This window comes from Mastigoproctus giganteus, chromosome 6 (genome assembly GCF_048544385.1).
Source record: "Mastigoproctus giganteus isolate SK-2022 chromosome 6, ASM4854438v1, whole genome shotgun sequence".
NCBI classification, from domain to species: Eukaryota; Metazoa; Arthropoda; class Arachnida; order Uropygi; family Thelyphonidae; genus Mastigoproctus; species Mastigoproctus giganteus.
The window spans coordinates 120,830,728-120,846,713 of record NC_143580.1 but is presented as its reverse complement, the minus strand read 5'-3'; the positions used below and the strand labels follow the sequence as shown (position 1 = coordinate 120,846,713).

The window sequence follows — 15,986 nt, the reverse complement described above, 5'->3', positions numbered from 1 at the left end:
AATCATGCAAGGAATCAAGCTCAAATAGTTTCAGCAAAAAAACTATCCAACTCATTGGTCCATTATTTAAACTACCCAGATCTACATAACGCCAGATGGCACTTTGTTCCAACAATTAATCACTCTCTGGCCAAAAGAAAATTTTTATACATCTATCCCACAACCAACCTTTTTAATTTATGTCCCTTATTGTACTGTCCAAGCAAAAGTTAGGATGCTATCCACATGTCTCCTTAAGGGATGCCAAATAATTTTGTAATTATTCAACACTCCATCCTTTATGTTTATTTTTTTAAAGTTAGTATTAGTAGAGGCATATGATGCAAGAAAGCAAGCTTATATAGCATCAGCCAAAACCAAAAAAAAAAAAAAAAAAACCCTTCCCACTTCACCCCTCCATTCACTCCAAATGTTTAAATCTTTGTCTAGTTCTGCCTTTAACATATTTAAGTTGCTGAATTTAAGTTGATGGTTAATGCAATAATGATCCATTGTAAATGCAGTGATGATCCTTTGTTTTAAGCAAAAACACACAGAAGAGTAAGAGTGGGAAAGGAAAGATGTGTGTTGCCAAGCACAAGCTTTACCAAGGACATTAAAATTGATTATAACAGTTATTAGCTTTCATAGAGCACGTACAGAGCCCACTATCAAGTATGAAGCACATAAAATAAATGTAAATTTTTAATGTATGAGCATGTTCAAAGAGTGTGGGAAATTAACTAATATTTAGGAAATGATGAAACTTAATGGCTATTCAGATGGGTTTCCTTCGAAACAGGCTCCTCAACGCCATATATATACTGATTCTAATGATTCTGCAAATTAAGGAAACATTCCTGATAAGCTTCTTTTGGATTACTAACAGTTCCTATGCCATGTTCTGAATAATTTCCTTGCAAAACCTGTAGCATTGACCTTTTAAGGGAATTCAAGCTTGAAAGAAAACTAAATCTTGTGGCAATGGAGGACTACAGTGATGAAGTGCTTTGCAAGGCCACTGAGTGCACAAGAGTATTGTAATGATAAAGGTGCCAAATCTCTGAAGTCTACATTTCCTGTTGCTTTCTCTGAACAGCACCATAGAACTGCTTTTTAGTATTCCTGATTCACTGCTTGACCATACAGGATAAATTCATAATGAGCATGATCTTCACATTTTATTGAGAACAAGAAGATAGGAGGCACAAGCTTGACTGTAATGCCTTGCATTCCTAAATCTTGTGTTAAAATTGATTGATATGTCCCATAAGTAATACCAGTTTTACTAGCAACTTTGTGAGTAGCTAAATGTTGATCACTCCTCATCAGATAATGAACATGTATGATTAAAAACTGTTTTTTTTATTAAATTACTGGATTTTGAAACTGAGTAACAGCAGAGTGAGGATCATCTTCGCTGGACTAGTGCCTCTTTAAACTTTGTAAATCACTTAAAAGCCTTTGAATAACACAGAGTATCTTTTACAAAAGCTGTTAATAACATTTTGTGGGTTTCTGTTGCACTTTTCTCTAATTTGAAACAAAATTCAATGTAAGTATGCTGTTCAGTAAAATCATTCATTGTAAAATGAAAGGTCATCTTTTCAATGCTGGGATTCAAAAACCTGGCCTTTTCCACATGTGGTAGAAGGACAGAGATTTTTAAACATTGTGCTACCCACAAGCCACCCATCTAAATGGAAAATATATCAGCATATTATATATGAAATGAATAACAATAAAGCAAAGAAAAAATAAAACCTCTAACCTTCATTTTCTCTTTATGTATATCTATGGTCCACATGTAGTCCAAGACAATATACATTGGCCTTCTATACTGGAACTTTTGTTCAAAAGCAACGCTCTGTCCAGTCATTTCAATGCTCACAAAAACATGGAGAAGAACTGGTAACAACTCTGATATCAGTGGATGATGTGTAAAAAGTTGCTCTCTGACTAAGCTTAAAGGAAATAAAAATATTCTATTAAACATGCACATGAACAGATATTTTATATAATCTCGTTTGTGAATCTAACTTATTTTTCAAAAGGAAAAATAAATCAGATTTGAAAAGGACTTTATTGTTAGGGAATTGCAAAGTGAATGACATTTCAAAGGAAATTCAAAATTTCCTTTGAAATGTGATTGATTTCAAAATTCCCTACGAGTTGATTCCTTTTTAATTACAAAGGAAATGTAATGACCATTATTTTCATAACTGTCATAAAAGAATCTTTGAGGAAAGGAATGGTTCTTCCATTCTCTTTGAAAATATTTTCTGAAAGTCATCTTATCAGTTTAATCCAAGATATCAGCAAATTAACCAAAAGCCTGCAATGAATTTTGCACAGGACTGCCCTTAATTGTGTAATCTAAATGACTAGTGGTTGATCTGCATGTATGCACACAGTTTTTCAAACAAAAAAATAAATAAATAAAAAATAGTAATAACAATAAAAATTTAAGTTTCCTTTATTTCCTCTCTTCTTCTGCCCTTCTATGTGTATGTGTTAGTGTTATGGAGGTTTAATGCACATAAGCTTCTGGGGCTATAGTTCATCTATTCATAGGGAACTGCTAAAACAAAATTCAGTTATAATGACTTGATTTTTGTTACGATAACCTTTCAGAATTTATGATAAAGTCCAATTTTTTTCCGAAAAGATAAAAATTCATTGCTATTTGCTTCCTCGCCAATGATATGCTTTAATGTCACTGGTTCTCGCAGATTTGTCAGGGAAGACAGGATGGATGTTCTGTCCTGTTGATACTGTGGGCAGTCAATTAGGATATGTTTCACTGATAAATGTGCTGAACAGTGTGGACACTGAGGAGGATCCTCTCCTGTGAGTAGATGGAGGTGAGTGAGATACGTATGTCCTATTCGTGCCTGTGCAAGTACCACTTCTCTTAGCACTGTTTTGGTGCTAGAGTGCCAAAGCTTTGGGTGCTGTTTTAACTGATAGAGTTTATTATTGGTTTAGGTGTGCCATAGCTCTTTCCACTGTGCAAGACATGTTGTTTGTATGATATGATTATAGTCATAGATTGGAATAGGAGCACGGGTTAAATCATAGGTTGATGGATTTTTGGCAGTTTTGTCAGCAAGTTCATTCCCTTTCAGTCCAGCAAAAGGTCACTGATTGATGACATTCCTCAATTTTTAATAATAGGCTTCTGATTTGGTTTAACATAGGATGAACCTTCTAAGAAAAGTTTTGTATTGCTTTAATTGAGCTTAGAGAGTCAGTGTATACAATATATTTTAGAGATGGGTAGAAATTCAGGTTTTCTAAAGCTAATTTTATTGAATAAAGTTCTGCAGAAAAGCTGCTATATTCAGGTGGAAGGGAAGCAGAAATGATTGTAGTGGGAAATACTGCTGCTGCTGCTCCAACAGCTGAATGTGATTTGGAGCCATCAGTATATATTGGCAATAAACTAGCATATTTCTGAATATGGCTTGCATGGAGTTGTTTCACATTGAGTGACGGTAGGTGATTCTTTCCCCATTTTTGAAGATAAGTATCACAAGTTAATTGAGGAGGAGGTGTCCAAGGTGGATGAGAGCATTTCACTACTTCTAGCCTGTTGACATCAGGAATATTCCAACTCTGTGTTATTTCAATTAGGTGTAGGCCTGCCAGTCTTATTTTACTGGGTTTATTTCTATAGAAGTTTTGCAGTGGTGGATTAAAGAGGTACGGCTCAATAGGATGCTGACAGCAACTTTGTATTTGGGCTGCATACTTAAGAAGTAATGTTTTCCTGCGGAAACAAAGAGGGGGCTCATGTGCTTCGATATATAAACTATGAGTAGGAGATGTCCTGAATGGGTGCCTCAGTAGCCAGGTGGAAAGGAGCAGCAGTGCATAGCACACACTTCTTGATTAGACTGGGGTTCGAGCCCGTCACCACTAAATACGGAGGATGCGGAAAGGTCAAGGGAATGACCACCACATATTCCCGGAGCAATATGGCCTTAGTTGCTAATGCTCATAAAAACCAAATAACAAACAAACATGTCCTGAATGCTCGAAGGGCAATGCACTATTCTGTATAGGGTCCAACCAGTGTAGTGTACTCTGTCGGGCAGAATCGTAGATTGGAGCACCATAATCCAAACGGGATCTGATCAATGCTCTGTATAAGAGAAGCAAAGATGGACGGTCTGCTCCCCAAGACAGGGCAGATAAAGCTCTGAGTATATTCAGTTTTTTGAGACAGGAAGTACGCACTGATTTAATGTGCTCAAAAAAATTTAATTTTCTGTCAAGGATTAATCCCAAGAATCTGATACTGCTGGTCATTGGAATGGTAAAATTTGACATCTGAAGTTCAGGATCTGTATGCATTTTTGTTGATTACAAAAGTGGATTGCAACAGTTTTCTGCTGAGATAGACGATAGCCATTGAGTCCTGCCCACCTTTGGACCTTATTCAAGGATATCTGCAACTGACATTCAATGGATCTCATATTCTGAGAGTGGCAAGAAATGGAGAGATCATCCGCATAAAGATAGGCCTCAACTGTATTTGGAAGTTCTTTTGTGATAGAATCAATTTTAAGAGCAAAGAGGGTTGCACTCAATACAGAACCTTGTGGCACTCCTTCTTCCTGTAAAAATGTCATAGAAAGCGAGTTGTGGTATCGAACTTGGAACAAACGATTCTGGGAAAGTTCCCAATGAATATAGGAAGGTTGCCTCGTAGACCAAGGGCATGGAGGTCGCTGAGAATGCCATGGCCCCAGGTAGTGTCAAATGCCTTCTCTATGTCTATGGAAACCAAAACAAGATGTTCATTTTTGACAAAGGCATTGCGAATTGCAGACTTTGCCTTGGTCATGATATCTAAGGAGGACCTGTTCTTACGAAAGCCATGATGATTATTACTCATTAGGTGTGTTTCGATAATCCAAACAAGTCGATTATGAATAATTTTTTCAAGTATTTTACTGAGGCAACTGGAGAGGGAAATTGGTCGGTAATTGTATGGTCTGGTAGGGTCTTTTCCAGGTTTCAAAAAGGCAAGAACTGTGCCATGATGCCAAGAGATGGGATAAATGTTTTCCATAAATATCTGATTATAGTAGACCAGCAGTATTTGTAAATTTTTGTCACCAAGATTTTGTAACATAATGTAAGATATTCCATCTGGCCCAGCGGCACCGTTGCATGTTGTTTTAATGGCATGTAGAAGTTCATGATATTGAAGAGGCTGGTTATACGGAAGGAAAATGGAGGTTTGAAAGTTGATGGCTCGTTGTTCAGTCATGGTCTTTATTTTCTGAAAATCCACAGAATAAGTTGAGGCCGCTGAAACTTCAGCAAAGGTTTTGCCCAAGGCATTTGCTATGTCCTTAGGAGCAGAGAGTTCCTGCCCATCCCATGAAAGAATTGGTGATGGGGTGTTTGGAAATTTCCCAAAAATCTGCCTGATTTTCTTCCACATTAACCTGGAGTTAGTGTTTCTGTTTATGGTAGATGCAAACCTAATCCAAGAATTTTTCTTGGCTTCTCTTTGAATGCGACGTGCTTTTGCTCTTAGCTTCTTGTAATTGATAAGATTAGCCATGGTTGGTGATCTACGAAATAAATTCCATGCTTTATTTTTTAACTTCTTTGCTTTTGTGCAGTCTTCGTTCCATCAATAGTTAAAGTGCCGTCGGGATTGGGGATTTGACAATGGAATTGAACATTTAGCTGCAGATAGTAGGTGTGAAGTGATGTAAATCTGTGGCTTCATCTACAGACTGTGTTCGTATATACTGCTCATCCAGGGTGACAAAAGATTGATATTTGACCCAGTTGGCTTGAGAGAACTTCCATTTCCTGCAGGGTTTGATTAATGGTGGTTGTGCAGTGAGCAGATCACAAATAATCGGAAAAATGATCACTGCCCAAGGGGTCGTCCATAACAGACCATTCTATGATTGGAAACAGAATCGGGGAACATATTGATAGATCGATTGCAGAAGTTTGTCCAGTTGGTAATTGTATGTGAGTGGGTGCACCAGTATTAAGAACAGTAAGGTTTTGCTTATCTAAAAAAGTTTCAATTAGGCGGCCATGTGTATCTAATTTTGTTGATCCCCATAAGGGGTGGTGGCCATTGAAATCACCCAAGAGAGAGAGACAGGGGGTGGTAATTGCATTAGCAGGTTTTCAAGATCTTGGTAAGAGAAGGTATGACTTGGTGGGAGATAGACTGATACTAGTGTTAACGTAATCTGGGTTCTCAAACGTACAGCAGCAACTTCAATTTCAGTTTGAAAAACAATTTGTTTGGTCGGGATCTTTGGGCTGACCAAGATGGCCACGCCTCCACGGGCAGCATTTGAAGTATTATGATCTTGTTGATAGATGGCATAGTTCTTAATGTTGGTGGAAATTTGAGGAGTTAGATAGGTTTCCTGTAGACAGAAACCAACTGGAGAATAGTGGTTAATTAAGACTTGAATATCATTAAGGTTGCTACGAAATCCTCTGCAGTTCCATTGTAGAATATAAGGCATTACTGGTGTTTAGTAGAAGAAGCTGTATCTGACTGTTTTTTTAATGTGATTGGTTTGTGACGTTCAGGCTTTGGTTTGTCTTTTCAAGTGTATCCATAGATGTTTCTTGGATATTCTTTTTTAAATGTGAGCTCCAATTATTCGATGTAGAAGCAATCACTGGGGGGAGGAGAAGGAGATGTTGCTGGTACTGTAAGTGCAGTACTATTTGCCTGGTTCAACTGCTTAGGGATATTGGACTGTTGCTGGGAGAGAACAGCCCAAGCCCAGTCAGAGATTGAAGTGTTTGAAGGGACTGTAACATCAGTTTGGGTGCCCACTGATTGATGCTTTTGCGCAATACTGGCATATGTACGCTTAGTCATACTGGGAGCAATTACTTTCCTTCCTTCTTGAAAACTTACTTTATTTTCAATCTTATATTTCACAAATTTCTTTTCAGTTTTCCATTTGTCGCATGACCTGGAATAAGGATGGTTGCCTTTACAGTTGGGGCAGGCCATTTCTTTTGCTGAGCAATCACTTTGAGTGTGGTCAGAGGACCCACAATTGGGGCAAACTTGATTTCCTCTGCATGCCGTTTGAGAGTGGTCATACTTTTGGCACTTAAAACATCTCAGTGGATTAGGAATATAGGGCCTAATGTGACAAAGTCTGCTTTTATCGATGTTGTAGATTTGGCGTATTGAAAGTGAGAATAATGTTCCTTGTAGGTGAAAGTGTATTGCCTTTTTTAGTCATAATCCTTTTGACTGCAATGACATTTTGGTCTTGAAGTTCTTGCGTTATCTCCTCCTCCGTGACATTCAATATATCCCAGCTGGATATAACCCCTTTGGATGTATTTAGGGTTGCATGGGGAGAAACCTTTACTGGAATTCCAGCAAAGTTGGCAAGGTCTAGCAGTTTCTGCGATTGTCCACAGTTTATTGTCTCCACTAGTAGGTCCCCTGATTGCAGTCTCTTGACGGTGTTCCCCTCGGCGTGGGCACCTGTACGTGGTGAGGGGACCTCCCAGTGACGCTGCTGGACTTCCAGACTAGCATCACTGGGATCCAACGCCCACAGCCTAGGTTCCGGGCTTACATCAATGGAATCCGGCGTGTTTGCCGTGCGCTGCGACCCGTGGAAATTCGGAAAGGGGGATCCTGGTGGTTGAGGGGCCCAGCTTCAATACACCACTTTGGCCCCTGCTTCGACAAGACGGGTGGTCCTGGAAGGCCCGGCTAGGATCAATCGGCTAGTAGGTTCGCCTGCGAGGGTCAACCGTGTCAATGCCACACCCCTACCCTCATGGTCCGAGGGACAGGATTCAGGCTGGCGGCAGTGCGGGTATAGTGTCTGGGTAGCCCTGGCGTCCCACTCCCGAGCGCATTTATTGCATGCCGGGTAGTGGGCGTCCCTTTGGGCTCCGTGGTGGGTGGGGAGCCCGGGCACTGAACACTTTAATAAACTCCATGAATCCTGATAAACGTATTCCTTCAAGGGCCCCAACCCGGTCCCTATCTGAAAATAATGACGGAGAGGCAGATAGCATTATTGCTACAAAGAGGCAGAGAACCGAAGTACCATCAGGGCCAGTCCCAAGGTTCCTAATTATGCATTCTACCAATGAGACACCAATTGGTAAAATGTCGCCCTTTTTCATACAAAAAGGGTTAGACGGGTTAGCAGGTTCACCCAAATCAGTTAAGAGGCTTCGTTCTGGAGACCTTTTAATTGAAACTAAAAATGACCGGCAATCTGAACATCTACTCCGAACAACATCAATCGGAGGAATCCCTGTAACGGTGACACCACACAGAACACTCAATTCATTGAGAGGTATCATTTCGGAGTGGGACCTTCTCGACGTAACCGAGGAGGAAATCTGCTCTGAATTAAAACCACAGGGAGTCATTGCCGTCAAGAGAATTACTGCGCGAAGGGATGGAAAAATTGTTAAAACCAGGAGCGTTATCCTGACTTTTAACACTCCTAAACCTCCTGAGGAGATTAAAGCTGGATACATCAACTGTTCAGTGCGTCCATACGTTCCGAACCCTTTACGGTGTTTCAAATGCCAGAAGTATGGACATTCTCAAATGGCCTGCCGTGGAGTCCTTGCATGCGCTCGATGCGGTGCAAAGGACCACGAAACAACAGCATGTTCAGCCGCAAAACCCACCTGTATTAACTGTGAAGGCGAACACCCGGCCTATTCACGAGCATGCCAGAGGTGGAAAGAAGAAAAAGAAATTCAACGGCTGAAGGCAGAGCTAAATATATCATACCAGGAGGCAAGGAAATCGGTCAAACCCCTGAATATCAACAGACCTACCTACGCCCAGAAGGTAGCAGGGAGATGTTCCGTCGGAACTCAGACGGACATGACCATTCCTCCAAAGGAGTCTTTCACTCCCATCGCGCGGTATTTATTAAGTTCACAAAAACCTGCACAAAAGGACCAGTCAGCTGCCACTCCTATATCGGTACCTCCTAATGCTCCACAAATTACAAAAGTAGATACGAAAGAAAAGAATAAGAAAGGGGAAGTCCCCCCTAGTTCCCAAGAAAAGATGGATGTAGAGCAGAAGGAGGTACCCGTTGATTCAGTCTTGGAACTCTTTGCGGAGGAGGAAATGGACACGGGACAGCGTCCATTCTTCCCCAAAAAAGATAAATCCAAGACTGATAAAACTAAGCCCTCAGCACCTCGGAAGCCGCCTGATGGACCCACCAAGCCAAAATAATGGCTAAATTCCTACAATGGAATTGTCGTGGATCCCGGCGAAATATAGATGACATCAAGGCTCTCCTGCAAAAGCACGAGCCAGTTTGCTTTTGCTTGCAGGAGACATATCTGAAGGCAAATGATGATCCCACCATCACAGTTTTTCGAAAGGATAGAATTGTGGACGGCTCTGTACATGGGGGAGTGGCTATCCTTGTGGGTAACCAGACCCCAGTGCAGCCCTTACTAATTACAACTAGAATAGAGGCTGTCGCAATTCGCCTTACGGTGAGATTTTTATTAACTGTGTGCTCTATCTATTTGCCACCTGGGACTGACATCTCCCAGGCAGACCTTGATGATCTTCTAACGCAGCTGCCTCCCCCTTTCTTACTTCTCGGGGATTTTAATGGACATAACGCCCTGTGGGGTAGTGCTAACGTCAACGGAAGGGGACGAGTCATTGAGCGTATACTCAATGACAATGACCTTTCCCTTCTAAATACTGGAAAAAACACCTTCTTCCACATGCCTACCCGTACTTTTTCTGCCATTGATCTTTCTATCTGCTCCCCTTCTCTACTCCCTTCACTCACCTGGGAAGTGGAGGAGAATCCATACGGAAGCGATCACTTCCCTGTGATAACCTTGTTACACAGTGGGAGACCATGTCTTCCTTTTAGGTTACCACGGTGGAAGATTGATCAGGCTGACTGGACTGCCTTCCAACAACAGGCAAATTTCGATCTTAGCACAGTCAGTCAAGAGCCGATCAATGACGCAGTACAGTACATCACAGAAATCATCGTCCAAGCAGCTGCTAAAGCTGTCCCAAAAACATCAGCCCGGTTTCCACCATTTCCCAAAGCCTGGTGGAATTCACAATGCACAGCAGCAAAAAAGGCTCAAAACAAAGCGTGGGGGATATTTCGCCGATATCCCACCACGAACAACCTTATAGCCTTCAAACGTGCACGAGCCAAAGCACGCTACATCCGTCGTCAGAGTCAAAAGGAATCGTGGATCCGTTTTACATCATCTATTAACCAGTCTACCAACTCTAAGGTAGTCTGGGATAAAATCCGGAAAATGAAGGGAAAATATACATCCCACCCTTCTTCAATCCTAGATTATAATGGATGCGCTATTGCAGATCCAACTGCAATAGCCAATGCTCTTGGGGAAACATTCTTTAAGATCTCTGCAACATCTTCGTATTCCCCAGAGTTCCTGGTCCTTAAACACAAACTGGAAAGGCAAGCACTTAATTTTAAGACCAAGGGCCTCTATCCCTACAACGGGGCATTCACTATAGAGGAACTGAAAAGAGCGCTCACTCTTTCCAAAGCAAGTGCCGTTGGACCAGATGGCATCCATTATGAAATGATTAAAAATCTTCCACCAACATCTATGGATTGTCTGCTCCTTCTGTATAACAGAATCTTTACTGAAGGGCAGTTTCCGGACTCCTGGCGAAAGGCAATCGTTCTTGCCTTTCCTAAGCCAGGAAAGGATCCAAAAGTCACCACCAATTATCGTCCTATTGCTCTGACTAGCTGTTTGTGCAAAATCCTGGAGAGAATGGTCAATTCTCGTTTAATATGGTATTTAGAATCAAATGACCTCTCCAACATCCAGTGCGGCTTCCGACGGAACCGGTCCACTTTGGACCATCTTATTAGAATGGAAGCATCCATCCGGGATGCTTTCCTAAAACGGGAACACTTGGTGTCGGTGTTCTTTGACATGGAAAAAGCGTATGACACAACTTGGAGATTTGGCATTTTAAAAGACATACATAGCCTAGGCCTAAGAGGGCATCTGCCTTTTTTTATTCAAAACTTTTTAGCCAATCGATCGTTCCAAGTTCGTGTGGGATCCTCACTCTCTCGCTCCTTTAGCCAAGAGGAGGGAGTACCACAAGGATCAGTATTAAGTGTCACGCTTTTTGCCATAAAAATAAATTCCATCACAGAACAACTTCCTCCGACTGTAAACAGTGCCCTCTATGTTGATGACTTTAGCATTTTTTGTCAGTTGTGCAACATGAGGGTTATTGAAAGACAACTGCAGAAAGCCATTGATAATCTGAATTCCTGGGCACTTGCTAATGGCTTCAGGTTCTTGCCGGAGAAGACCGTTTGCGTACACTTTTGTCGCAAGCGTAATCTTCATCCTGAACCCGAATTAAGGCTCGGACAAAATGCTATTCCAGTAGCAGCAAACACAAAACTCTTGGGACTCATATTCGATAAAAAACTAACCTTTTTGGATCACATTCGTGAACTCCGCACCAAGTGCACACGTGGACTTAATATTCTCCGCTCGCTCTCCTCTACATCTTGGGGAGCAGACCGATGTACCATTCTTCGGCTTTACCATGCACTAGTGCGATCCAAACTAGATTATGGGTCCCAGGTATATTCCTCAGCCCGAGACAGTGTCCTGCGGTGGCTGGACCCCGTCCATCATCAGGCTATACGCATCGCTACTGGAGCATTTCGAACATCTCCTGTCCAGAGCTTATACGTCGAAGCAAACGAACCACCGTTATCACTTCGACGTAAGCAGTTGTCTCTAAAGTACGCCTTAAAACTGAAATCCCTGCCAGATCATCCTACGTGGCCATTCGTTTTTGAGCCACGATGGGAAAATTTATACAATACTCGAAAGACTGCCAATCGTCCTTTTGGTATTCGTATCCAAGAGCTACTCAAAGAACTTGATATCAAGGTAGACAAGGTTGCCCGAACATCAAAGCAACCCTTTCCACACTGGCATGCTCGTGTCCCGGCATGCGACTTGTCGCTTAGAAACAGGGGAAAGTCGGACACTCCATCATGTGTCTACCTGCAGCTTCATTCAGCACACCGAACTGAATATTCTGACTTCGCGCCAGTCTACACAGACGGTTCAAAGTCGGAATCATATGTGGGATCTGCTGCTGTCTTTACAGACAGCACTATATCAGAGCAGATCCCCTCTGAATGCAGCATATTTACTGCAGAGCTGCACGCTGTAGAGTTAGCCTTGGATCATATTAGGTGTGGTGTGGTGCCCACACTACATGGAGGAATGCCGCCCCTCTGTGCTACCAGGCAATACTAGGTGGTAGATGACTCTCATCAACCAGTGCAATATTGCTTATTGGAGGCTTGAAGTGGTAAAACCCACTTTAGTCTCCAGAGCTAAGTTCCGGTCAACCCTTCCCCATCTCTATCATCATGCAGTATGAATGATGAGTTTTGAGGTTATGATGGACTTCATGGCGAGATCTAATCTTCCTTACATTTCAAGGGTACAGCTCTAAAACAGTGTTCGCATGCTGGGCGCTAGTTAGTACACCAGACTTAACCTATTGGTAACTCCTTAGGAGGCTTCCGGATCAGCCAGTGTATAATCTTGCTACCTCTACTCTGCTAGATAGTGACTAGAGGAGGTCCGAGTAGTGTGCATGTGGAGGGGGGGCATTGATGAGGCCACATTATGTCAAGGATATGGGTATATTCTTACCATGTGTATGCCATATCCAAAAATTTCATTACATCATACAGCATGTCCCCCCCCCTACTTTTTCTTACTATTGAATACACCATGAATTCTCAAACTAATAGAGTAAGCTTATCTGCAAAAACATCTGAACCTCCCAAACACTTAGTTCATTTCACAAATATACGTAGTATCGTGGCACCTCCGTAGTCAGGTGGGGAGGAGCAGCAGTGTGTAGCACACGCTTCTCGATTAGACCGGGGTTCGAGCCCGTGACCACCAAATACAGAGGATTCGGAAAGGTCAGGAATGACCATCACATATCCCCGGAGCAATATGGCCTTAGTTGCTAGTGCTCCTAAAAATCCAAATAACAATAACAACATAACGTGGTATCAATTCTAATCTCAATGATGCCCATTTCTGCTTGCAATATGCCAAACCCCTAGTACTTTTTCTGACAGAATTTCAGTTATTGGTTGATTCAACTACTGCTCATATTAGTTGCCCAAATTATTTGCTGTATGATTCCTTTTGCCTCAAAGGTGGTACTTGTGCATATGTCCGTTCCAATATTCCCTGTCAGAGACCTGGTAATTTGGACTCTCCTCTTTTTGATCTTCTCTGGCTTAAAATCTCTCTACCTCATTCTGTCAAATTCATCTGTTGTTTCTTCCGTTCTTCCAACTCCACTAAACACTCAGAACTCTTTGACTTCCTCTCTTTGCAACTTGACTTTCTCCAATCCAACTTTCCTAACAGTGAGGTAATTTTCTTGGGTGATTTTAATGTTCACAACTCCAGCTGGCTTCCGTTTTCTACTCACACCGCCCCAGCTGGTCAAGATGCTGAGTCATTTTCAATTACTAATCACCTTGCACAGATTCTTCATTTACCTACAAGAATACCGGACAATCCTAACCATACAGCCAACATGCTTGATCTTTTTCTCACAAACAACCCTTCTCAGCCTGGTCTGTACTTGTTAACAGGAGAGACTGCTTCTACAGGGATGGTATATACTTAAATAGAAAGTGTGCAAGAATATTTGCTGATGCTATTGAGGCAGTGTTGGGTGGGTCGGAAAACGTTTAGCTTGGAAGGGGATACAGAGACTAATAGATTAACAGTAGCCGCTGGCAGAGATGAAACCGATTCTTGCACTGCTTCTAATGGAATGAGCAGCAGCCTATAAAACAAGATGCAGGGTATTTCCGAGACTTCTAGGAGTCACTGTGGTATAAGTAAACACATGGGTTGTGTTAGGATAGCTAAGAATAGGAACAGGTGCAAGTATACTTGCGTGTATATCAATGCTAGGAGTTTGGTAAATAAATTTGATGAATTTAAGGTGTTGGTCAAAACATCAAAGGCAGATATTGCTGCACTGGAATTTGGGGAGTTCGATGTGTAAAGGAAGGATAGACAGCATAGGAAGGAAGGAGGAATTATACTATTAGTTAAGAAACACAAAATCCAAGGAAGTGCAGCCAGGCAACATCACTGGACAGTGCAGTGTCAAGTCAGTTTGGTGTGACATATGCACTAGGAAAACAAAAAATGAGAGTAGGAGTGTCTTATAGGCCAAATGACTCTGATTAGAATAATAAAAAACTGTACAGGGAAATAGAGGGGGCCAGTAAATCAGAGAGTCTTATAATGGGGATTTTAATTTCCCGGATATTGACTGGAATTTGCGGATTGGTCACTCACACACTAGCAAGGCTTTTGTTGATTTATTGAATGAGTGTTTTAAATCGGTATGTTTGGGAGGCAAATAGAAGGAATAATACACTTGATCAGATTATTAGAACTGATTCTTCATGCATTAAGAAGCTGCAGATAAAGGAACCACTAGGTGGCAGTAATCACAGTGTGATTAAGTGGGATTTACTCAAAGAGGTAACTAATATCAGGGGTAAAGGGAATGGTTTTTGCTTTCGTAAACGTGGCTACAGAGGTCTGAGACAGTATTTAAATTATATACGGTGGGACCAACTAATGATGTTACTAACAGCAAATTGAAAATGGGAAGCATTCAAAGAATTAATCTTGGAAGCTACAAGGCTTTACATACCAACTAAGAAATATTGTTCAAGGTTTAGGCCTATATGGATATCAGATGAACTGATGAGACGTGGCAGAGAAGAAAAATGCATGGGATACATATAAATTAATGGGTAAATGGCAGGCCAGGACAGATGGAAGCTGGTCTGTAACCAAGTCACAAAGGAGGTTATGCAAGCAAGGTCAGATTACGAGAAATTTTTGGCAAAGGATGCAAAGAAAAACAGCAAAGTGTTCTTTACCTACGTAAACTCTGGAAGGAAGGGGATGAATCAGATTGATCCACTGGATATCGATGGTTCAACTGTTGATGATCCTGCTCAGGTGGCTAACAAACTAAATGAGTATTTTGCATCTACATTCACACATGAGGAGTTATTCAGGGAGGGGAATTCCAGAGGTGAATTAAACTCCGACAGTGATCTAGAGGATTTTGTAATAACTGAGAGAAAAGTGGAGGGGAAATTGTTGAAGATAACCATAAAAAAGGCACCTGGTGTGGATGGGATCTATCTAGTTATATTAAAGGAGGCAGCAAAGGAAGTAATCAAATGCGTAGCCATAATTATGAGAGCTTCCTTCGACACAGGGGAGGTACCCATGGACTGGAGGTGTGCAAATGTGACCCCAATCCACAAAGGAGGATCAAAGGGAGACACAGGTAATTACAGACCTGTTAGTTTAACTTCTTTTCTAGGGAAATTAATGGAGGCACTGGTTAAAGAAGCACTGAAGGATCATCTAGACAAGACTTCAGTTATAGGTCGGACACAGTATTGTTTTGTTTAGGGGAAGTCTTGTCTGACCAATTTGATTGGATACTATGATGTGTTCACAATGGAACTAATGCAGGGAATAACTTTGATATCATATATTTGGATCTTAGAAAGGCTTTTGATACTGTTGCATATGGAAGACTGCTGCACAAATTGTAGCAGTGTGGCACTGGGGGCAAATTGTTGCTATGGATAAAGGGATGGTTGAGTGTGTGAAGAGAGAGAGAGAGAGAGAGAGAGAGAGAGAGAGAGAGAGAGTGGTAATCAATAGACACTGCTCTTTGTGGACTAATGTCGTTAGTGGAGTCCCTCAGGGTTCAGTGTTGGTTCCATTGTTGTTTTCTGTATTTATAAATGATACTGTTTTTTGTATATCAGGCTTAATGTCCAAGTTTGCAGACGATACGAAGGTTGGCAGAGTTGTTAATGACACTAATCACA

The 15,986-nt window shown here is 41.5% G+C and overlaps 1 protein-coding gene across 2 annotated transcripts in view; it reads right to left on the bottom strand.

Moving 5' to 3' along the window:
* Ube4A (Ubiquitination factor E4A) overlaps positions 1 to 15,986 on the bottom strand; it is a 523,714-nt gene that overhangs the window by 116,773 nt on the left and 390,955 nt on the right. For both annotated transcript variants that reach the window (XM_090376475.1, XM_090376476.1), the window contains exon 14: positions 1,751 to 1,943. In XM_090376475.1, the coding sequence (XP_090232601.1) occupies positions 1,751 to 1,943 (193 nt within the window). The remainder of the gene's footprint in view (positions 1 to 1,750; positions 1,944 to 15,986) is intronic.